The sequence below is a fragment of the Cydia fagiglandana genome, chromosome 13 (genome assembly GCF_963556715.1).
Source record: "Cydia fagiglandana chromosome 13, ilCydFagi1.1, whole genome shotgun sequence".
NCBI classification, from domain to species: Eukaryota; Metazoa; Arthropoda; class Insecta; order Lepidoptera; family Tortricidae; genus Cydia; species Cydia fagiglandana.
The window spans coordinates 17,354,424-17,380,908 of record NC_085944.1 but is presented as its reverse complement, the minus strand read 5'-3'; the positions used below and the strand labels follow the sequence as shown (position 1 = coordinate 17,380,908).

General features: G+C 37.7%; 1 protein-coding gene and 1 long non-coding RNA gene across 3 annotated transcripts in view; one reads left to right on the top strand and one right to left on the bottom strand.

Annotated features, from left to right (window-relative positions):
- Positions 1-26,485, bottom strand: part of LOC134670424 (uncharacterized) — a 363,694-nt gene that overhangs the window by 83,153 nt on the left and 254,056 nt on the right. The window lies entirely within an intron of this gene.
- LOC134670405 (fibronectin type III domain-containing protein 5) overlaps positions 1-26,485 on the top strand; it is a 177,580-nt gene that overhangs the window by 71,875 nt on the left and 79,220 nt on the right. For both annotated transcript variants that reach the window (XM_063528248.1, XM_063528247.1), the window contains exons 2-3: positions 14,628-14,738; positions 22,122-22,254. In XM_063528248.1, the coding sequence (XP_063384318.1) occupies positions 14,663-14,738; positions 22,122-22,254 (209 nt within the window). In that variant the 5' untranslated portion in view covers positions 14,628-14,662. The remainder of the gene's footprint in view (positions 1-14,627; positions 14,739-22,121; positions 22,255-26,485) is intronic.

Genomic DNA, 26,485 nt, shown 5'->3' with positions numbered 1-26,485 from the left:
GACATTTCGAACGCACCTATCCGATCCGCGCTCTTATTTATCCGTAAAAGTACGTGGATGAACGTTGGAAGGCTTTGATTAATTAAATGTTATTCAAAATACAGTAAATCAATACACCACAATTCCGCCTGTAATTCTCGTAAACGTAAAATTCTATTATCCAGCCTTTAAATTCGTTATAAATCTCTAATTGGAATAAAAGTAAGGGGGATAAAATGATTTCCAAACCAGAGGATTGCTTTATATTCCGTCAACTTCGTTTTCTTTCGGGTTTTTCTTGTTAATTAATGTCGAGAAGTGATGGACATTCGTGAGAAAAGTGCGTGGAAAATTGCCGACAACGTGAGCGAACAACTCGCGAATGCGACGCGGCGCGGCGCGGCGGGCCCAAGGCGTTCGCGTTCGCAACGATATCGCCCACGTAGGACACTTCTCACTCTCTCTATCTCCTCAGCATTATTATTCCCATCACTTGTGGGGTCTGCTTTTCTGGTCTTTTGTCTCCACTTCGCGCGATCAGACGCGTCGTCTACTGAAACGTCGCAGGCCCAGGTCTTTTGCTATGGTGTCTGCCCATCTCATCTTCGGTCTTCCTCTATTATAGGTATCAAAGAATTGATTCACCCCGCGCCGCATCGCTTCACTTCGCCTTCGCGTGTTGTTGGTCTTCGTAGTACGCTGCGTAAGGGATTGGCATGCATATACTTTAGAAAATTCGACTCGCCTCTGTGACCCGGGTGAATGAGCGGTTTTAGGCGTCTACCGCGATTGGAGAGGACGCTGGTTCGATTCCAGCCTTGGGCACTCGAGGCTTTGGGAACTTTTTCTTTCGTAATATGATATATAAACTTAGGCTACGGCAATATTATCACAGCGCAGGCTTATAAACAAATTTCGTAAAGTTTTAAGATTTATTTTGCAGTATTTTTACGTTAAAGATTTCATACCCAATTCCAACTGAAATCATAAATTAGAGTTCATAACTCTAAAATATGAATCATAACTAACATTCCTCTTTGAAATGATTGTACTTAAAATTTCTACCGTATAAACAAGGACGTGGAAGCTACTAGTAAATGTAAAGTTTGCATAGGTACTAGTATTTAGTAAACACTAACTTTAGAGGTCGTGACACTGTATCCCTTGAATTATGCAATCCCCAGGAGACCTATTACGGTTACTAAAAACTTTAAAATTGTTAGTAAGTATCTACAAAGTGTATATAATATAAATTTATTATCTTAACTAAATTGCATAAAGATAAAGCATTTATTCCTTTCTCCAACTTGAAACTAATGGATTAGGTAATCACCGCAAACTAAGTCTTCTCGCAACAAATCAGAACTTGTCAAAGTGATTAAAATTTCGTCGAGAATCAGGGCCAGTAAATTTCATCTTGGTGAAATTCAGTGATCAGCAAATTTAGGCGCGAAATACTAATGGAATGAAAACTTCTTTATTGTTAGGCAACTATTAACCCATGGTTATCAACACACTACCACATACCTACCTACTACAAACCGCATACCTAGGTAGGTAGGTAGATAGGTAGGTAGGTAAAATTGTCAGATGTCGTGAACGTTGATTGTAGACTGAGATACATACACTATTTTACGCACAATAAAATAATACAGCAACTCAAAAAAGTCCTATAATATAATGAAAAAGCACGAATATCTAGAATTATGAATTATGAGCCTAAAAGCTGTTCTATAACTTCCACGTTACGAGCAAGTGTGTTGAAAAAGTATATTTATGTACTTACATGATTCAGTTCATTCTATTTTGAATGAAAAGCGAAAGTCGTGAAAATTAATCACTTCTAAATCTGTGAACCAACAGTAACATATAGCCTGAAGACAAGGAAACTTTCTAAACTGCAAATATAGTAATTTACACAGTAAACACTAAGAATAATCTATAAAGGTCATGACCCTGCTGCCCTCATATACAATGCGACCCCAAGACACCTATTACGGCCCTTGACAAACAAGAACTGGGCAAATACCTGTTCGCCACATAATAGGTACATTTCAGCGTTAATAATATATGAGTTTCGTGCAGTGTGATACCACTTTTATACCATACTTACTCATTACCAACTAGAGTCTTAAGGGTATAAATTAGATGTCTACTGATTAGGAAACTGCATTATTGAGTCGCGAAGCGAGTAGGGAGCCTGGGGCTTAATGTAACAGGGGTAAGTAGTAACGCTCGATTTTGACGGGGAATTAAAAACATTTTAATTTTTTTGCTATGACTTTCTTATAACTCGAGGAATGACGTAGACATCTCCATTACCCCGCCACACATCGAAGCGAGTGGATGTGTATACGAGCTCTGTTTCGCTTTCTATTGAAAAACTTTAGTTCCGAAATTGCTGGCCAGTGAGCTTAAATTTGTAGTGTTCATTGTTAAAAATTCGAATAGAAATTGTAAAGTTACCTTGCAGACCTCTCATCTAAATATATAGGTCAAGATCTTTTGAGTTTTATTCACCAGTACTAGAGTTCACTTTTATTAGCGATTTCATCAAGATGTACCTTTATTGAATTATATTTGAGTGATATTATAAAGTTAGAATGTAACTGTGAGATCCTCGTATTTCAGCCCGTACAAGATTAGAACATTGAGCTTTATTGCTTAATATAAAAGTCCAGTTTTAAATAATTGACCTGATTATGATACGTTATGACCAGGGGTCGTACAAAAAGTGCGGATGACGTCAAACCACTTATAGGATGATTTCAAATAGTATTTTTGATTTTCATAAACAATTATCACTTATCATTTATCAACCTCTTTATTAAACGATATCGCCACTTGAAATGAGTAAGTACGTTTTTGACTGACACATTGTCAATCAGATGAACAATAAATTGACTTCGTTATTGTTTAGCTATTGTATCTTCACGATTATATTTAGCTAAAATTTATATTTACTAATGTATAAGAAAACGCTCTAAAATGTCATCTTTACTCGAATATTGTGGCAATTTTCCGTTTTTGGAGGTACGTGACAAACACGTATACTGATCTTGCTGTAATCAAGATATACCAACGAAGGTAGGCAATATTAAAAGACATTTGTTCGTGAAATTTATTTTATTCACTACATTACCCTACCACCTGTATTATTAATTCCATGGATTTATTTACGATTATTTTGTTACTACATTAATACTACTTTGTTACTACATGTCACACGGAAGTTTAAATACAAACTCAAACATCACCTGTGTGCAAGATTACGTCATTTTTACGTCATCCGCACTTTTTGTCCGACCCCTGGTTATGACTAAAGTTCTTTGGTGAATAACATTGTCCGTGACACATGACGTCAGCGTTACGTTACGCGTTACGCTAAATCGATTTTATCATTTTTTCCCCACCTCAAAAAGTGCTCAGCGCCGCTAAAGAAGTTTTCACTTCAAAAAGTGACTGGTGTAAAAGATGCATATACTTTAAAAATTATTTTGTAATCTTAATTAGCGCTTAGATAAATACTTCACAAACCCTCATACTCAGAATCATAAAATTATATGTATAGGGCGAAAAATAGATCCTAATATAAATAGACCTAGCTGGTCTTATCTCGAGGAAAACGCAATTTTTTGAGTTTTTACTCGTATATATTTTCCGAGATATCATGTAATAATATACTTTGATTTGTTTGTAATTCTCAATTTCTCTTAATTCACAATCTGTTCACAATTCAGAACCATTTAGCTTTATAAGCCGGTCCTTTCAAACAAAAGGGACACGACCTTTGATGTTCGATTGAGAAGTTTCGTCCTTTACAATGGACAGTTTGTTGTTCGAAAAGGATTGTTCAACCGATGTCCCCGCAAGTGGGTTATATTCGATTTAATCTTATATGACCTAATCTTATGATAGAGAGGATCTAGAACTTTTATACAACTTTATTTTATTATAAGTAGATATGAAATTGCTTTGACTACTAAAACGTTTTAGCTACCGTAAAAGTCCCAAGTATAGTCCAAAAACTAGGTGCGACTAATTATAGTAGAGATTGAACTTGTGAACCATTAGTGGTAAAGTACGGTCAAGGAATTTAATTTCAGTAAGTACCATTTCACAGTGACTAGCATGAGTTCCCTAGCGATTTGTATCTCGATTGACACTGTGACATGGTACGAAATGGTACTGATAATAATTCTATGATTAATAAAGATAAAGATAAAAAGATAAAAAAATGTTTATTCAAGTAGGCATATTACAATGCGCTTATGAACGTCAAATAAACCTTTACCGGCTCCAACCGTACACCTCTGCCCCGAGAAGATTTAAATCCCCCCCTCAATTGGAGGAGGGTATCTCGATATGGGACCGGCAACAAACTCGGCGGGACTAGAGATGGGTAGTGAGTAAATACTCACGGGTAAATACCGAGTAAATACTCAGTATTTACTCAATATACCCGTATTTACTCGTTTATACCCAAATTGGTGGGTATAAACTATTTAGAGTGCTGAAAGGGGCATATAAATTTGAAATATAGGTGTATTTTGTAAGCCGCTACTGGATTGAGTACTCAAAATTGTAAGAAATGTATTTTTAAGAGGGGCACTCGATACATGTAACTAATTGTCACAAAAAAAAATCTCAGAAACCACCAACATGTTGCACATCATTAAATGGGTCTTTAAAAATAACTGGAATGTTTCTAAGAACATTTTTGGATAAGTTGAATATTTTTGGGAAAAAATCATTTCGAAAGGCCAAAATAATGTTTATCTCTCTATAACTTTAGAACCAAAGTTCAGAAAAAATATGAAAACATATTGGGAGATTAGCCGTATAATAGAGTACAAAAAAACAATATTTTGAACATCCTCGGCTGAGCCATTTTTGAGTTTTCTTTAAAAAACCCCTAATAAAAGGTCGTAAGTGCCGCGTAAACACGCACTTTTGCGCGACATGCACTTATCTAGAACATCGGTAGAATTTAAGTTCTCATATTTTTAAAGTAAATACCTTCTTATTTAAAACAAAATTGTTAACAAAATTTGCCTCTCACTAATAATTACCTTTTTTTCCTAAATTAAGCGTCCTCTATGCTTTTTATTTTATAGATATTGTTAATGCTATTGCTATATATATTTATATTATAGCTATTGCTATTTTTATATTATAGCTATTGTTAATGCGGTTAAAAAGCTAAATCCGAAAACTAATTTGCCTAACAGTATAGAAAACTGTCAAAATTCTTTAGAAATTGCCAATTTATTTGCTCAACATTTTAAAACCGACCCATTGCCCACAGTATGTGATGCGCACCACACTGCAGACCAACCTCATGGGAGCTCTGATTTGACATTCACCCCTGAACAGATCCTGAAGACCGTAAGATCAATGAAACGTGGTAAATCACCGGGTTTTGATGGTCTCAGTGTGGAGCACATTATTTACGCGGGGGACGAAATATTTAACGTACTCTCTGTATTTTTTAATCTTTGCATTAAATATAGCTACCTGCCCAGTGACTTAATGCGTACTGTTGTGACGCCGGTGCCTAAAAACAAGACGGGTGACTTATCCAGCCTTAAAAACTATAGGCCAATATCTCTTGGTACCGTCGTCGGTAAGATCTTGGAGAGATTGTTGCAACCCGAACTGATGAGGAATGTAAAAATAAGTGATGCACAATTTGGTTTTCGGCCCCAACTCTCGACAGATTCCGCCATATTTACACTTAAACACTGTGTAAATTATTATACCCAAAGAAGTACATCGGTGTACGCGTGCTTCCTAGATCTAAGCAGGGCTTTCGACCTGGTTAATTATAACCTACTGTGGAAGAAACTGCTTGGGTCTGGGGTAGCATCGGATGTCGTGAGGATCTTGAGATTTTGGTACGAGAACCAATTAAATAACGTAAGATGGGGAGACGTGCTTTCTAACGATTATAGGTTAGAATGTGGCGTGCGCCAAGGTGGGCTAACCTCTCCGGACCTGTTCAACATCTATGTCAACAGCCTGATCGAGGAGCTGAGAAGTACCAGAATAGGCTGTCACATAGGTAATGTTTGCTTAAATAACCTTAGCTATGCAGACGATATGGTGCTTCTCAGCCCCTCGATCCATGGTATCAGTGACCTACTAGCGATTTGTGAGCGTTATGCAGCCAATCATGGATTGGTGTATAATGTAAACAAATCTGACCTGCTAGTTTTTAGGTGTGGAAGGGGTCCGGACAGGGTCCCACGAGTGTTTTTGAATGGACAACCAGTTCGGGTTGCAACATCGGTCAAATATCTTGGTCATATTGTGACGGAGACCTTAAACGATGACGCAGATATCGAAAGAGAGAGAAGAGCTCTGTCCGTTCGTTGCAATATGCTGGCACGTAAATTCGGTCGTTGCTCAGACGAAGTAAAGATCACGTTATTTAAAGCATATTGCCAAAGCTTTTATACGTGCCAGTTATGGACTAGGTACACGAGGAGGGCGTACAGTAGCATCAGGGTACAATATAATGATGCATATCGTATCCTGATGCACAAGCCTAGATACTGTAGTGCATCAGACATGTTTGCGGCGGCCAGAGTACCTGACTTCTTCGCTATCCTCAGAGCCAGAGTAGCCTCCTTTTGGGAAGCTATTAGAAGCTCCAAAAACGAAATTTTGAGGACGATAAGTGAGAATCCAAATAGTCATGTTTTTAGGCACTGGCTATCTGTTCACCAGAGCGAGAACCGGAAATAATATTGAATTTTATTTTAATACTTATTATTAGAATTTTAGTTAAAGTTAAGCTAGTCTATAGTTAATTTTGTAAGATGTGTATGGGTTTTTTTAATGCCTGCAATAAAACATTTTATTATTATTTGTTTGTCCTTTCCGGATCTCGGGACCATGGGGTCCCGGACTTTTGGGAGGCGTGCGTGGGGCCGAAGCCAACAGCGCAGAGGCCCTTTAAGACAATTTAATCTAAAAGCAAGGGATACACGTGGCGGATACCATCCCCGAGCGCACAATATGATACATCCGGAGATGGTCCCCGCCAGGTGCAAAGACTATTGCAGTGCAGCACTTTTGTGCTGCGATGGGAACTAAGGTCATCGGCTATAGATTTGAAAGTTGGATGGACTGGATAATGGGCTATGGGAGAGACTAGCGGACACCTGCCGTGACAATCAGTCTCAAAATTGTATCAGACAGGTGGTGACTCGCCAACTCATTGAGTGGGCCCCGCAATGGCCGCACGCACAGTGCGACAACAGGGCAACACTTTGGAGTGGCTGTAAAGTTGTCGAGAGGTGAGTCTGCGGTGTGCCAGATCCCGGTAATCCGTTCAGCAGGCCGCCGGCGTTATGACATTTTACACTTCCAACCTGGAGCATAGGTCCCGCTCTTGCGACTCCACTCTGGCCGGCCGGTCAAGGCAAGCACAGAGGCGAGGGCCAGATGAAAGTGCCCTCTGGAATAGGGGTCCGCGGTGTCGCCACTCACCGTCAGCTCGCCACAAGCTGCCCCCGCGGGGTTATTATTATTATTATTATTTTGTGTCTCCTTTTGGATTGCACGGGCCTATAAATCCCGGTCTTTTGATAGGCTTGCGTGGGGATATAGATCCAACACGTAGAGGCCCCTTGGAGAGCTTTAATGTCATGTAGAACGCCTGCTGGAACCCGTTCACAGGCGCAACAATAGACACCCATGAACCGGTCGCAGCAGGCATTGGGACTATTGTAGAAAAAGTGAACAGTATTCCGGTCTATGGATTGATGTTTGGGTGGACAATGAGACTGGGCTATTGTATAAGAGGTCCGGACACCTGCCATAACAATGTAAACACCGTCATCGAGGCAGGCGGTGACTCGCCGCTGACTAGATGGGCCCCTGAAACTGCCGTCGCGAAGACAACCAGGAGCAACATCGGTGTGAGCGGCTCAGGGGTGTCGAGAGGTGTGCGCCGCTTTCTACCCAGTGGCTGTTACCAGCCACTGTGCCAACTCGCGTCTTATGCATCTTTCACTTCCACCCCTGGAGCATATAGCTCTAACGACTCCTCTCTGGACGGCCAATAAAGGCAAGCCAGAGCTGAGAGTCCTGCGGGTCCCCTTGGGGTCCACTCCGACCGACGAAGACACGCCGGAGACGGAGACCCTGACCGACTCTCGGGAGCACTCGGGTCCGTGGGGTCGTTACTCCCCAACAGCTCGCCACAAGCTGCCCTGCGGGCTTATTATTATTATTATTATTAATACACGTTAGCACTCTTCAATAAAAGACAATTTTGTTCTTAAATCTCACTTTTTGAATAATTTATAAGCAATCGTTTTTACCCACCTAAATGCGTAAATACGGGTATTTATCGGGTGCTTTGAGTAAATACCGAGTAAATACTCAGTATTTACTCACCCCTACCCATCTCTAGGCGGGACACATCTTTTCAAAACATTATTACATCTTATAATTCACATGCATTACGAGTAATTAAGAAAAATACAATTTAAATTACTATAGAATTCATGCAATTATACTCAGTGAGTACATAACTTTATACAAATACGTAGTTCTTTCAGAAAACATATCAAATTCTTACAAAAGGAAAAGAAAATAAAATCAATAAAAGAACTACCTTCTTAGATTATACCTTCTGGGGCTCATTTCTCGAACGGTATTAGACTAATAATATTAGGTAGGCCACGAACTATCAAGTAGTAACACACTAATAATATTGGACTAACACCGTTTGAGAAATGTTCCCCAGTACGGATATGGTCGTTCTTGTCTACGCCACAGCGTGATAAAACGGTGTCCGTCACTTTCTATCCCGCGGTGTTAAAAAGTGACAGTTACTTTATCACGTGGATAAAGCCATACACAATACGCCTACTGAACTATATTTGGGTGCTTTTACGGTACTAGAACGCTTAAAATGTATAGTATTCCACTGTTTTACGTCCTCATTTACCTAAATGATTTACCTTAGTTCGTCTGTGACAATCAATAGTGTTTATACCTATAAACACTATTGATTGTCACAGACGAACTAATTACAAGGAACCGCGTAAAATCGATTTGTTCACCACTTTCATGTATGGCTTCGTAATACCCGCCGAGTAAGTTTACGTCGTAATCCATATTGTATCGTATTTTCATTAGTCGAACAATCGTCACGATATTAGTGCAGATTAAGGCGATATTTTTAGATAACAGATCCACATCAGTAATAAGTATTTTATAATGCATTTCTACCCACTATGAATTTATAAACATGTCTTTTGTGTACACTGTATGCTTAGTCTTAGTTTTAACATGTAAATTTTCTTATGTAAGTGGATTTTGTAATCTTTATGACAAATAAAGTTCTTTGCTAGAGTCCTATGCTCCTTTGTAAGAGTGGGACAACACAATTAAAAAAATCAATATAAAAACTTCAATATTACATTAGCCTCCTGTTAATATTAAATTTTTAACTTGAATACGTATCAAAGCATTTACCATGTTTATTTATTAATTATCATGACTTTATGACCTATCCATGCAAGGCTGACTTGGGAAGTCCCCGGAAAAAGAGGGCAAGGTCGCCCACGTACCACATGGAGGCGCACAGTAAAAATGTAGGCTGCACCAGTTGCACCAAGATACGATAACGATATGTTTAAGATCTAACCTGTAAAATTTGACATTTGCGCGAATCTGGAGATACTCTTGAACGATTTCCACAGGATATGACTTAGAGATCCAATTCACATCTAATAGATATCTTACTCTATCTAACGTAAAAGTGACGTTGGTTGCCCGAATTGCGCTGCAAAAGAGAACTAGTTGATATCTAAACTATAACGTATCTAGAATGGATCTAGTACGTGTCGTCTCTTGTGAATATCTTGAAGTTCGATTACGGCAGTTGGCCTCGGCTGAGCGGAGCTGGAGGAAGCCGCGCTGGACCACGAAAAAGGGAAATCCCTTCTGAGAGCCCTATGTCCCTGATGAGGGATACAAGGAATACCATCATCATCATTATGACTTTGTATAATAACAAAAAATCCCCAGTCCCTGGAACTTCTTAGAAATACATATTCACAGCGTATTTATTCCATGCCTACATTACCTACCCTAATTTATAAATACTGTACCCCCATTAATTTTGTAGGGCTCTTTTAGGCTTTGTTCGTTCTCAATTTCAAACCTTTTCGTTGTTTTCAAACTTTGTTAAAACAAGATCTAACGTTGATTCGAAAGTTGAGACGTCTAACCGCGAAATTTCAGAGTTATAAAACTTTAAAAGCTTTTTATTGTTATTACTCGGCGTTCTTTGTTTTTGATTATTACATAAATTATAAATTCGTTACCTATGTAATGTAATGTAATACATAATATGATTCGAATACCTGTACATATAATGATCATCAATACTCCAGCAGGAGACAGGAGTGTGGCTATAAGATTTCTGTGATAAAACAAAGCAACCAACTGTGTCCGATGTTGTTACAATAAAATTGTCTCGATGAGTATTAGTTGCCTGTGGAAAGAAAAATCCTGTCAGACAGAAAAAACACTTACAACAAATGAAATGAAATGACTTGAAACAATGACTTATGACTTGTAACTTGTGTCCTGTGACCTGTGACTTGTGACTTATGAAGGTTGTACTTACAACTAAAAACTTATTTGAAAATTATCTTAGGCACATTGCTAGGCAGAAGTATAAACTGTTACTAGTTAATAATATTATTCAGGGTTTATGTAGTGTCCCTGTAGCATTAATAGACCTAACTTCGTATTTATTTGCCCTTGATTGACCCCACACTTTCGCGTGCCCATGCCATGACCAATTTGATTTTATTACCTCCGTAATATTGGGCTAAAATAAAATGTGCGATTATTGCGTCATATTACAGGGTAATGCCGTGCTTTTGGGCTATTTTTACCAAATTGGGCGATATTGTGCCTAATATTGCTTTTTTTGTGTAATCCCTTTTTTATTTCTTCTAGGTATATTATTCAGGGCCCGAAAGTTATTAATACAACTTGAATTATCACTAAATAGACGTTCAAATTCAATATAATATCAATTACCTGCGTGAATTATGAGAAAGGAATGTTTATGTCAAAGTAAATGTAAAATCCTTACCTAAACATTTTCTTTATAAAAATAGGTCCATATATTTCGTATTGAAAGACAGAGAAATGTACTTTGGGTTTTTATCTAAAGCAGCAATTTTATTGTATTGGTGACTATTGTAACCTAGTTGTGACCAAGATCAGGAAATTATAAACCAGTTCGTCAAAAAAATGTGTTAACTTCTCTCTGAAGAACTGAGGAAAATTTACCTACCTTTGACGATTTAGACTGTCTTTTCCGTTTTTTGATATCGCCCTGTATACAAGGATAGGTATTATATAGGCACCTGCAGTCAAAATAAAAAGGAGCGGATCAGTGTACGCGTCAAAAATGTACACTATCCTCTAACAGCATAGTAAAAATAGATCGGTATGTCTCTATATGTGCTTAGAACAATTAGGCTGTAACAGATACTTTTCAATGCAAACTGTACACATTTATATGTATCTAGTCTAGTTGGATATGAGTATGACTGTATTGACAGATGGCAGATACTTTAGGCACGTTTTTGTACGCTCTATTGACGCTGACTGTACCCTAACTTCTGACTAAACTATGTTAATGTATCCTATCAACGACATAATTGCTATGGTATCATCGTGTTCAAGGCTAAACCTAATTATATAAGTTTGATGGATAAAGTTTCGACATAGCATTTGCGTTGACTGGAGACGCTGAATAAAATTTTTGTGAATTACCACATTCAGGGCCAAGAACCCGACTGTCGGGTACACTGTTCGTAGCGACTACGCGCTACATACGGCGAATCCGTGGCTACGCGCTACGAGCGTAACCCGTACCAGTTAGTAGCAATGAATGTGTGAAAAAAAATCCTCAGTTTGCCCGAGACGTTAAGTATAACAATAATATCACTTTCCTAATCCCAAGATCTTGCTTGCATACATGTGACATGGTTTCGTGTGTGTGATTTATACCTATACTTCGTTTTTTTTAGCATTAGAAATTAAGTAAACAATCTTGATGTGCCTTTTAATTGAAAAACACATTTTAAAAATAAGTTACGGCAAATATGTAACAATTATGAATCTAATATGATCATTTATATTCTTCTGCTTTCATAAGTAATAGTTTTATATTTTTCTAAAGCGTTTTTTCAATTAAAAGACATGTTAAGATCGCTTACCTTCTTGCAAGTTCTTTCTAATGCTAAAAAAACGAACTATAGCCTGGTTCCAACAACGACATTACGAGTAAATATTATTTATCTTATTTTTAAGAAACCATAATACCTTCGTAACTGCGAAATAGTTTATTTTTACAGTTAGCTTTGCAACCTTGAAAATGTACAATTCAAGCTGTGTAAAACGATTTATCGGACCAATCTGTGTGGAAACTATTCACAGCGAAACAAAAGCTGGCGAGGGACACACGATAGCGAGCTATTGAGTTCGCTTTGTCCGCTCTCGCTGCAGGTGATTCCGTCCGTAAACAGAGTGGTACTGGGTTTTAGTGTCTGTGTATTTGGAATACGTAAATTCATTTTATGGACAGTTGTCAATATTTCCACTAGATTATCCTTCGGTTCCGGTAGCGTTAAATATACTTAGATACCTACCTACTCGTAATATTTGGTTTACGTTACGTTTAACTACATTTTATGGTGCATATTATCATTTTAAACCAAGATATAGTATGTATAGTACCAATGCCGTTTAAGGTATCTAGCTGTAATTGGAATTGGGCGTATTTTTGCCGTTTGTGACACAAACTATAACGTCGTGGGTACAGTCGCTATTATATATATCGAAGTGGCCAAACAAATATCTGAACAAAGCCTCTATACTATGTGTATATTCAATTCCGAAGATATATCTTATGTCGAATGTACAACAAGCATTCAATATAATTTGCGTTGCAAAACTGTGTTAATTTTTTTATAGAAATATACTTAGCAGGCTTAAGGCCAAAAACATTTTAGAGCTTAAATAGATTATAGCCAAAAACGTTTCCGCGTGATTGTAACAGGAGAAATTAGAATGATAATTATTTCGTTATTTTAATCAAACCATACAACCATAAAACCCTGTCCGTTAAGGATGACTCACGCTAGACCGGGCCGTAGCCGGACCGCTTCGTTTTCTAGGGAAAGCACTACCGGCGCAATTCGGGAAATAAATTAAAGATGCACTAGATATGAAATAGTAAAGATATGTGACGTTCCACGGCAAAAGGTACCATTGCCCCGGCTGAATATTGGAGCGCCGTTAATAATAGCATACCAGCTGCCATAAGGTACCTTTTTCCGTGGAACGTCACATATCTTTACTATTTCATATCTAGTGTATCTCTAATTCATTTCCCGAATCGCGCCGTACGTGATCACCCGTCAGCCATCATAGAAAATGACATGTCGGCCGCCTGGGCACGGGCCCGGCCCGGTCTAGCGTGAGTCATCCTACTCCGGTCACACCCACTACACGAACACGAGGGTATTCGTTGAATTAATTACGAGTAGAAAATTAATTTCACAAAGCCATGCTGTTTGACTTACTTTAATTAACCTTTAAAAGTGACATTCCATTTCCAACTGCAGCTGCAATACTGTTCATTTTACTATGGAAACGCGTCGCTGTCATTGTCAATTTCCATAGTAAAATGAACAGTATTGCAGCTGCAGTTGGAAATGGAATGTCACTCTTACTCGGTCAGCTGACGCGGACCGGATTGAAATGTTTCCCTGTTTTGTTGGGTGTTTGAAGAAGGCTGGAGGCTTGTTTACAGATTCATCATCATCATTATCTCAGCCATAAGACGTCCACTGCTGAACATACGCAGTGGAACTACGGCCTCCCCCTTATGGGGGGTGAATGCCATAATCGCCACGCTTGGCAGGCGGGTTGGCGATCGCAGTCGAGTACACCGAATTTGAGGGACGCTGCTGCCCGTCCACCGGTGGTCTTGGACGTAGTTTGAGGACATACCCGGGTCCATTATGTTTACAGATTACATTAAATTAATTTGTTTTATGTACTTAATTGGAACATTCTTACTTGCGATGACTTGAAAAGGGTCGGCTGGATTTTTTATACGTTAATAGTGACAAAATGCTATTGTTAAATTCAACTTCCTGACTTAACGACTCTGGGGTGCATAAAACCCGTTTTTATTAATTGAGTCTCAAATAATGGAAAAAAGGCAGGGTTTTCTGGCAGCTACCCCAATTATGGGCGCGGCGTTGATTCCCTCAACTTTGCAATGTCTACAGGAAAGGAGTTAAGCGTACTTACTTTAAAATCTGTATGACCCTCCTTTTAGGAAATAATCTCAGAGAATCGCGACTCTACTGTCTTTCCTGCTTATTCATAAAACTGATTAGGCCTGATTTAGTTAAATTATGTCTTATCTCTTCTTTACAATACATAAGTCAAAATGTCAGAAGACAAACGATTATTAGTTAATCGAAGTTACTAGCGCATCTATAGGGGGTTTGTAAAAACCTGTTACTTAGGTATAAAGATTTGGTTGAGACTCTTACGATGTACCTAATCCATTGCTCTCTTTCCAGAAACGGCATGGCATGAGCAGTGCGGTGGGCGCGCAATGCGGCGCGCGCCGCTCGCGCATCCCGCCGCCCTTGCCGTTGCGCTATCCATATTGCTACGACTTGTTAACGCTGGTATGTATACTGTATTATTTGTTAGTTCTAGTTTCTAGTGAAACTAATATTGGTTTCTGCGAGTAGGGGCCTAGCCAAGATGACATCGTCGATATAAAACGCCAATCGAAACTAAAACGATGTATGGAAATATGTCACTTTTCCTAGCACCTGTAATCTGATTCACTTTTTTCCTTTTGTTTGGTGTTTTTCCATGGAAAACTCTCATCTTGGTCTCAACAGTAAAGTTAAAAAAACCGGGCAAGTGCGAGTCGGACTCGCGCACGAAGGGTTCCGTACCATAATGCCAAAAAAAAAAAAAACGGTCACCCATCCAAGTACTGACCACTCCCGACGTTGCTTAACTTTGGTCAAAAATCACGTTTGTTGTATGGGAGCCCCATTTAAATCTTTATTTTATTCTGTTTTTAGTATTTGTTGTTATAGCGGCAACAGAAATACATCATCTGTGAAAATTTCAACTGTCTAGCTATCACGGTTCGTGAGATACAGCCTGGTGACAGACAGACGGACAGACGGACGGACGGACCGACAGCGAAATCTTAGTAATAGGGTCCCGTTTTACCCTTTGGGTACGGAACCCTAAAAAGATACACTACGAAAACCTGAAGGCACAGTAACTTTTTAATATTGTGATTTTGTTTTGTGATCTAAGAACGATCTTGCATGCTTTATGCTTTTTTGCAGCAAAGCACTAAGGTGATGGTACTAGTGCTCGATCCCAGCGCGGTCCCAGTACATGTCATCTTGAAACTTAAGTCATTGTCAATTGAGGTGACCGCAGGGTGTCATCCAGAGATGTGAAAAATACTTTATAAAAAGTATTTAAATACAAAATACAAATACTTCCTTGATAATACTATTTCAAATGCAAAATACAAAATAGTTTTTGAATTTGTATTTAAATACAAAATACGAAATAGGTATTTTCAAAATGCTTTTTTAAAATACAAATACTTTGCGATAAAAGGTACTCTGAGTAGTGAATACCTAGTCTGAATTAAAAAGTATTACTCGGAATTTCCGAGTTGAAAAGACTTTCTTTACTCTTTGAAATCAATCCTCTATCTAAAGTGCAAATTTCTAGTTGTTTGCTCATATTAACCGGTAGGATGTAGGTGTGGATGATGATTTTTAACGGCCAACTTTTAAAGCATTAATTTGTAATGTTTTACAACTATTATAATGCCTCTCGTTAGTGTGATGAAAACGTCTCGTTTGTGTTTCACCAGGGCAAAAAGTTTGTTCTCCTCTCGTGCCTTGAAACCCTCGCAACACTCAAGATTCCACTTTTTTAACCACTCGCTACGCTTGTGGTCATGTGTGATGTTACTAAACAGATTCAACAGTTCCATGTTAAAAGAATGAGAGAGTTGCCAGGATTGTAACATCAGAAGAGATTGTAACTCCTACCTACCTACTATAAAGTATGTTGTATTTTGAAAATAGAAAATAGGTCCCAAAAACTATTTCAAATAAAATACAAAATAGTTTTCTTCAAAAGGTATTTAAATACAAAATACGAAATAGGTATTTTGCATTTTGTATTTGTATTTTAAATACAAGTATTTCAAATAAGTTACATCTCTGTTGTCATCTTTTGGGCTTTAGCATGTCGAGCACTAGTACCTCCACCACCTTATGAGTTAAGCTGCCTAGGTGAAAATAATACTTCCTCTCGAACAGATTATCGAAGAAAGTTCGTCCGTTACGTTACCATAAAATATTGCTCCCTTTCTGCGGTAAAAGCACCCGAGAGCCGTGGCCGGGTTTTCTCCAAAATGAGTATACCTAATTTAAAAGCACTTTGTAAACAAAAGGCAATTTAGGTGAAATGTATACGAGTATATAACATCTCCTGTATCTCTGCATATAGGGGAGAGCGGGGAGAAAAATGTGAATTATCTTGGTAAGTAACTATATTTTCGGGGTGATTTTTTGATGACACAAGATTATGTACGAGACTTTACTCATTATCGTGAGCAAAGTGTATTCTCAGAGCAATAAAAAAAATAGGTGTTCTATGCTAAATTTACTTAAATTTTCCACAATGTTTGAGGACCAGAACTTTTTTGTGATTTCAGAGTAGCTGCTATAGATAGGTAGTATAAATATTTATTATGGGACAATCTTACACATATCGACCTAGCCTCACAGTAAGTTCCGTCGCCCATTCACACCTGAAACACCTAAGTGGTTGCAAATGCATTGCTGGCTTTTATTTAAAATAAGGTTTGAAGGTCGTATCGGTCCGGAAATACCGCGAGCGACAGTTCATTCCATAGCCTGTGCGAGGCAGGAAGTTTCTGAAGAAACGCACACTATTTAAATTATCGAGTTCTCTAGTTAATCTACAGTGAAATTATTCTAACATCCCATATTTGACAGTTACAAATTGACCTTTATGTATATGACTTTAAGGCTATCAGTTAAACGGTAGATCTTAGCATCATATCTATAAGGGTATTCACCCTTATAACTGTCAAATATGTGACGTAAGAATAATCCCATCAAAAACATAAATGTAAAAAAGGAGAGCCAAGTTCAATACAAAAATTATGCTTGGCTGTGGGGTTCGCCGCAAAAAGAATGGAGATTTAAATGAGTGCCAAGTTCTATGCAAAATCCAAATATGTATTTATAGGAACAAAATAACATTATAAACAAGTATTAAACTCTATTTCTTTGCTTTATTGGATACCTATAACAATTGCTGTTATTTAAAAAAAATGCGAGATCTTAAAGCAGGTTAGATTTGACTTGGCCAGTTTTCATTACATCAATCATTTTATAAAGTTATTCAACATATATATTTTGTAATTCTGATAAAAACTGGCCAAGCCAAATCTAACCTACTTTAAGATCTCACATTTTTTTTAAATAACAGCAATTGTTATAGGTATCCAATAAAGCAAAGAAATAGAGTTTAATACTTGTTTATAATGTTATTTTGTTCCTATAAATACATATTTGGATTTTGCATAGAACTTGGCACTCATTTAAATCTCCATTCTTTTTGCGGCGAACCCCACAGCCAAGCATAATTTTTGTATTGAACTTGGCTCTCCTTTTTTACATTTATGTTTTTGATGGGATATCAATACTTTTTGTAAAGAAAACTAGGCAGGTATTGAGATTTAATGTTTTTTCTTGTGTTTCCGCTGCATGTTTTTTACTTCTGTTCTTTGTATTAATTATGTGGTGCCGCGCGCCGCCAACGACACACCGTTGGCCGGTTGTTTAGCGCGTATTACAGGTTTTTTGTATGGGGACCACCCCTATTTTTTAACTTTTTTTATTTTTAGATTTTTTCCTACGCTTACACACAATTACCGAGCTGGATTCCAAATTTCATCCTTCTAGGTCATCTGGAAGTAGGTTAGGTTTAGGTACTATATGCCAGTCACAATAAAAAAGAAATTTGTATGGGAACCCCCCCTATTTATTAACTTTTTTTTTGTTTTTAGATTTTTTCCTACGCTTACACACAATAACCGAGCTGGATTCCAAATTTCATCCTTCTAGGTCATCTGGAAGTAGGTTAGGTTTAGGTACTTATATGTCAGTCACAATAAAAAATGTTTTTTTTGTATGGGGACCCCCCCTATTTTATAACTTTTTTTAATTTTTAGATTTTTTCCTACGATTTCACACCATAACTGAGCTGGATTCCAAATTTCATCCTTCTAGGTCATCTGGAAGTAGGTTAGGTTTAGGTACTTATATGTCAGTCACAATAAAAAATGGTTTTTTTTGTATGGGGACCCCCCCTATTTTATAACTTTTTTTAATTTTTAGATTTTTTCCTACGCTTTCACACAATAACTGAGCTGGATTCCAAATTTCATCCTTCTAGGTCATCTGGAAGTAGGTTAGGTTTAGGTACTATAGGTATGTCAGTCAGTCTTAAAATTTACGACTTTTTGACCTTCATATCTTTATAACCGTTTGAGCTAGCTTCATGAAATTTGGGCTTCTAGATGTCCTTATGGATATAATTAAACACACGTAGTTTTATGTGTTTACGTTAAAGATGTTTTGAGTTATAGAAGGGTCAAAAGTGGCACCAAGTGGTTCGTGTAATATTACACTTGGCGCTGGCTAGCCAGTTCCTTTGCTTTAACTTGGCTTGACACGCTGCCGCGTGTCTAGATTTCACTGTAGTTTTTCCCTATCCCTAGTGCGCAAAACGTTCAAACTGATAAACAAGACCAGGTGCGGGTAGTTCGAAAAACTCGCGCGGTAGAAGATGTTGATGTCAACCTTAGCCAGTTTTCAGACCACGGGGACAACGCCGTCCTCGAAACGTCGTAGGTAAATCTTAAAACTTAAATAAGCAATTAAGTCCCGTTGTACAATTTAAACATCTTCGCCAAATATGGCAGACAAACTTGGGGCCCGATTCGGATTTTGAAATAGACATCTATTAGATATCTTTTAGACATCACCAAGATACGATAACGATATGTTTAAGATCTAACCTGTCAAATTTGACATTTGCGTGATTCTGGAGATACTCTTGAACGATTTCCATAGGATATGACTTAGAGATCCAATTCACATCTAATAGATATCTTACTCTATGTAACGTAAAAGTGACATTGGTTGCCCGTATTGCGCTGCAAAAGAGAACTAGTTGATATCTAAACTATAACGTATCTAGAAGGGATCTAGTACGTGTTGTCTCTTGTGAATATCTTGAAGTTCGAATACGGCAGTTAGTCCTTGCCATGAAGTTATAACCGCTTTCAATCAGTTATTATTCAGATTTATGTAAATCAGTCCTGTGAGGGTTTCTTGGGAGCACGTGTTGGTACGTACGAGTAACTAGCTGAACCCTTGGGGTAGGATAAGCTGGGGGTCTACCGCGAAAACCGAAATTCGCGAATTGCGGGGATCTTTCTCTTTTACTCCAATGAAGGCGTAATTCGAGTGACAGAGAAAGAGGGCCGCAATTCGCGAACTTCGAGTTTCGAGGTTATAGCCCTGAGTCCTAATTTAGTTTTCGAAGTAATTATATTGAGTTCTAATTCTAACTTTATTAGAAGGTCCCTAATGACAAATTCATTTATGATGGAATCTTTTTAGTATATTCTTAGGTACTAATACACTTTGCCGATGGAAATTGTTAAAACGAATCAATATGAGTTATACGAGTCTAATCTCGAAGGGGCTGAAGCCATCATGAATTCCCGTATTTGCAATGGATATTATATTATTATATTTGATAGAACTGTGAATATTTCTCATACTAATAATACTTTTCTCTCGGTATTATTTCGTTTATTTTTGACAATGTGCGTACAGTCAAGTGTAAAATATGGGTGCATATAACTTCTCACATATATGTCCCATAGTTCTTAATTTGCTGATATAAGAGCTACCTATGTAATGGGATATATTTTTAAGCATGATGTATGCACACATATTTTTACACTTGACTGTACTAAAATCAAACCAAAAACTAGCCTCGGGGCAAATACTCGTTTATAAATAAATATGTGTTTTTTCCATTTATTTTGTACGAAACAGTTCGAATGTCTAAATGAACATTCAATAAAAACTGTATTTAATGTCGTGGATTGAGCTTGTTTATTTTGTCCCGTTTTATTTGTTTTTCATTGCGATGGTCGTTTGATGGAAATAAATAGGAAGACAATTTAACAAGCGGGTGTTGCGTATTTTGTGGACTGTACAGAGTTCGACTACTACGAACTGGTTAATGGCTTGACCGTATGAAGCTAATTTATACTATGTTAAGTAAGTAAAGAAAGGGAGACTGAAGATCGATACTACTACTGGAGGAATACCCTGGGTGAAGGTGTAGTCACACGATGAAGCGTGGTTTAACCTTCTTCACACTAGGCGAGAACTGAGACACTGGCATCGGCATTCTCCTGCCAGCTATGCGGTCGCGGCTGCCGCTCTTACAAGTCAGTTGCGGAAGTGCCGCACTTTTATGTTGCGGAAGGGCGCTGTTTAAACCATATTTTTTTTAAAGAAAGAAACTAGTGTGAAGCCATATTTTTAAAAGAATGAATGAATAGTTTAAAAAACTAGCGTTCTTATGCGACACTTTTCTGAAACGCTCCACCTATAAATTAAGAAACTTGAAACTTTTACAGTTTCCCGTAAGAAAAACAGGGCTTTTTCTTAGTTTTTCAGTTATGAAACGTTAGCCAGACAGCTTATTTATTTAAGTAAATTTAACAAACATTAATTTTCTTGGTAAAGCTAATTAGTACAACATTTTTGAAGTTCTAAACTTATTAGTTTACAGACTAAGTAGTTTAGATTATATTTAAAATCAGACTAAATTATGTTTATAAACAAGGATTTAAAAGATTGTGGTATATTTATTTATAGGTAATTGATTTATTTAGTAGATAATTTTGACCTCATTTAATCAACTTTGAAAAAACTACACAAATCCAACTCAACTCAACCCAACTCAAAATATACTTTATTCATGTAGGCCTAGCAACAAGCTCTTATGAATAGTAATTAATCTTAATCTAATTATCAGAGCAATTTATTGATGTTAATATTATTCCATAATAACATTGGATTATTATACGGATCAAATTTAACACTAAGAATTTCACAAAAGGATCGTCAACTTGATCTAAAAACCTTTTAAATTTTCACAGACGAGTTTTAATACAATTCCTTTCACCTGAGTTGTGAAAACATACCAAGAAAATGTCGAAAGATATTTTATTACGAACACTATTAGCCGTTTCAATTTAAAGCCTTTTTCTATTTTGCTGCTAGAAAAATACGTGGTATTTTCTGTTCTTTTGAATTCTGCGAAACCTTTGACAATTTGTTATAAGTTTTCTGCGCTATGCGACGTGTTTCTTGGAATCATTAGTTTGTTTTGTTCACATTTGTGACTTCTTGTGGTGAAATTCGCTCAGACTTTTTAAATTAAAATATAGAATGGTAGCAAGCGAGTTTGTCTGATTAATCTGATGGTGTGTTATAATTTATAATTACAAAATTGAGTTCTAGAATGGGTTAATTACTTATTACGGGAATCTGATGATACACTAAACAGAAAATACTTATTGAAATATATTACGATGAAATAGTTTCAGTGTATATAAATACTTATAACTTATAACGAATAAATTTTAGAGTGTGGGTAGTTTTCTTCAAAGGTTTTTTAAATATTTAATAAGCTATTTTGCGATTTACCTATCTTTTGCTAAGCGGTTATCTTAGTTTCTATCCGTAAACTAAGTAAATACTTACCTATATACAGTTCATGTATTAGGAGATTTAGGGAATTTCGGAAGAAGTTAGAGTGATATCCAGCAACACTTACGACTCCTGATTCTGATTGTAAGATAAAAATATAAAAATGATAATTTATTTCAGGTTCAATGGGTCCCGGGGTACCTGAGAACATCACAGTGACTTTCCTAAACCCCACCACGGTGCGAGTGTCGTGGTCCACCACGGCGGACTTGGTGGAGAAGTATGACGTCACGTATAAGCCTTCTGACGCGAGGTAAGGATCGGCTTCCTAAGAAACCTGTGGGCTTAGCACGAGTACGCCACGACAGTATCGCGTGGGTGAAACCCATTCTAATTAATACTATGGCGATCAGCAAAATATAATCAGCGCGTGCCGATAACCTAATATAGGTTGGAGCACGCGCTGAGCCAGTTGAGATAATGTACCTATGTATTGCCGCAGATTAGAAATGTGATGTCAAGATAACATGATGTAGAAAACGCTTAGGCCCACTTGCACCAACCCACAAACCCGGGGTTAAGCCGTTAACCTAATGTCAAATTGTACTGGTAACCATGTCAACTCCAGGTTTAACCGGTTAACCCTGGATTAGTAGAATGGTGCAAGTGGCCCTTAGTTATGATGGAATAAATTAGTCTAAGGGTCGGTTGCACCAAACTGTTCGTATCGTTAAAGAGTTCGCTAAATTTTTATGTATGGAAAGTTTCATAGTAAAGCGCCGGGGCGCGCCGGCTGACGTTGATCAGTCTGTCAAATGTGGTTGGTGCAACTGGTCCTAAGTCTACCAGTCAACTGTGTCTTTTACTCACCCAACCATGTTCATCTAAAAATACAAAGACAGGTATAATCTATCTTGCGTGCGAAATACTGTCGCGGTGCACTCGTGCTAGACCTCCTGCTGTCTGTGCTCTGTCTTATTCTTTGCAAAGCTTCGGTTCGATTATACAATTTAATGTTGAAAATTATTAAATTTCGTTTAGTAGTACCACTGTATATATCGTTGCTTATCATGAACAGTGGTACAGCTAAAAATGAAATGCTATTGCATTTAATATTCTATCTTTTACTGGTAAGATTTAAAGTCGAATGGCATTTTCTTTTGTTTTGTGTCACTATTCATGATAAGCGTCGATATATTGTATGTAAATAAATGATTTAAAATGTTGAAAGATGATTAATAATCATGTAATAGATATGAAGAACAATGCGATTATCCACTTTGGTTTTGTACAGCCTAATCTATTTCTATCTAAACATCTATTTCTAAGATTTTGAAATTCGATATTTTAAATATATGATGTTACGAGTGGACTATTGTTCGTATGTATAAAGGGCGTCTCAGGACTATGGGACATCAAGGGAATGTACCTTAAAATATTGTAGATGGAACATTTTACTGAAAGAAGACATTATTTTAATTTAAAAACAATTTAAACTGCATTCATAGATTTGTAAATAATTACATGGTTGAACCGGGAATTGAACCCGCTACAGGAAAAAAAAATACCCTGTATCTTTATCATACCGATCGAAAGGCTTCATCATAAGGATTATTTTTTGCTAAACAAAAGTGTCAGAAAAAAAAGGAAGACAATGAATTTTAAGTTTTAAATTTTTCATATCGTATCAAAAATGAATGGGGTCGGTTTTTTTAAATTTTAAGATACATACCTACTTAATAACACTACAAAACTACACTAAAAACTAGTTATAATAGCGATAATAAATCGTTTTCATGTACCTAACTTTCGGGTTTCTGTACCTACTGAAAAGTTAGTCAAGAGTCGTTTGTCCATTAAGGCTCACTTGCACCATTCCACTAACCTGGGGTTAACCGGTTAAACCTGGAGTTACCATGATTACCAGTACAATTTGACACTGGGTTAACGGGTTGACCGCTTAGCCCCGGGTTATTGAGATGGTGCAAGAAGTGGGCCTTAGTAGTCTATCGTAAAAACTAATTGTGTATCAAACGATACCAAAACTGTACCAATAAAACAGATAATTTTAAATACGAGTAAACAAATAAAGAACGATTCTAGGCAATAAAACGGTCGTCAAAGAAAAAAGTAATAGCCGTGTTTCACAAGAAAGTTTCACGTAACAAAACTTGCAACGCTACTAGTGACCAACAATACGCTAGTTATGAGCAACTGCGGCCCAAAGTGGAACTTTGTCTGCTTATTGTTTCCGGCCTTGTGCGGAAAATGTGCTAATTACGAGCCGGACGTTGTGTTAAAGAGATTGTACACTAGCCTGAAAACTGAGTAAATTTTTATTTTATCTCTCAGTGACTGAAAAATAAAAAAAAAAACATATACATAAATACATACATATATATACCTTCTGTGCGGAGTGGCGGGAGTGTGCATTGGACAGAGCCAAGTGGCGGGAAAGAGGGGAGGCCTTTGCCCAACAGTGGGACACACTAAATAAAATAAAATATTTCTGTCAACAATTATGGTACGACGTGTATAATTATATACAGAGCTGAGACTCGTATATTTTATATGTTAAAATTAATTTGAATTAACAAACTGATGATATAATCCCGTTATCAACCGGTGTTTACTTTGTCCTCGGTTACCGCGATAGTTACTCATAAAATAAAACTATGTAAACGGATTATATCGCATATAATGAATTTAAAATACATCCCGACGTCTCGTTATCATTTTGCATGTAAAAAACAGCTTTAACATTTTCTATGTGTGTAATATGGCATCTTGTAACAATTTTCCCCAGCCTCCCGTTGACCATAAGCGCTAGGGATGTATTTTAAATTCATTATACGCCATATAATCCGTTTACTAAGTTTTATTTCAGAACTATTTTCGAACCCTGGTGTAGTGTATAATCTCTTTAATACCGACGAAAGTAATGGAAATATCCTTTTTGTAACGCCAAGCGACGTGGCTCGGACCAGAGTTTTGATGAACAATGAAACATTATGCTCCGTTAATTAATAATGCTTTATATTGCCAAATCACGCTAATTGAACCGTATAATTAATGTAAAATAAAATTTTCAAGCTTTGTATTGCCGAATCCATTTTTTCCATTATCCTTTACACCTAATTAATTATCTGTATCTGGCATTTTAAATAGGATGATTTAGATGTAGTGTAAAGATTTTCTATCCTCCAAAGTCCTGAGTTCCTTTAAAAAGAACAATTTAAAATCGAATCTGAACTAAAATGGAATAAAAGAAGGTTCCAAATTCAAATTTACAGAAATGACTCTTGCAGCCGTATTCGAACAATGAGATACGTCAAATACTAGATATTGAAACTACTACTACTCTAAACTCACTTCTGGACACCGCGACAGGCAGGGACCGAGCGAGGCTTCTGGCATCATCTAGGCCAGAATCAGGTCAGTGGCTACACGCGTATCCCTCGCCTAACACCGGCACCTTTATAGACCCAGAGACGCTTGGCATAGCCACTGGTCTCCGGCTAGGTGTTGCTGTCTGTGCCGACCACAACTGCGCCTCATGTGGATCTGAAGTGGATAGCCTCGGCCACCACGGGCTCGCCTGCTCTTCGGGTGCCGGCCGCCTGTCTCGCCATTCCGCCCTCAATGACATCCTGAGAAGGGCGCTCGTCAGTGCCGGCGTTCCCGCCGCTCTGGAGCCCCAAATAGTGCGGAACGACGGTAAGCGCCCTGACGGGATGTCACTGATTCCCTGGAGATGGGTCGTGCGTTGGTATGGGACGCCACTTGCGCTGACACGCTAGCGGCGTCCTACGTCCCATCGACCAGCAGGCGTGCTGGCGCGGCGGCGGACACTCGGGAGCGTCTAAAGGTAGCCAAGTACAGCTGTCTCGGCGCCCAATACGAATTCGTCGCATTTGGCGTCGAGACACTTGGTTCGTGGGGCAGAGGCGCACATATGCTCATTAAGGCGCTTGGGAAAAGGTTGAGGGAGGCAACGGGTGACCCCCGCGCGGGCACCTTTCTCGCGCAGCGAATTGCCATCGCAATCCAGCGCGGGAACGCTGCCTGCGTGTTGGGCACCCTCCCGAGGGCACCAAATTTTGATATGTATTTTTAATTTTTAGTTTTAGTTATTTTAATTGTAGTTAGTTTTAGTTTTATATTCCTATTTATGTCTTATAGTAATTTATGTAATATTGAGTCGAGTTTGTATCTAAATTCATGAAATAAGATATTGAAACGATATGGAATAGATATGTCAGTGTCAAACAAGTGTCAAAATTGACGTTTTTGTTTGAAGAAATGTCAATTTTGACACTTGTTTGACACTGACATATCTAATCTATATCGTTTCATTATCTAGTATTTGACGTATCTCATTGTTGAAATACGGCTTTTGGTCTTAGGAGGCTATTGATACCAAATTAAATTTTCGCCATAAGTCTGGCACAGAATATTACTGTAAGTGAAAATTACAGTAACGTCTGCCTAATCAGCGATGTCAAAATATTTCTTCTTCCCTCCAGAGATTTACTCTTAGGAAT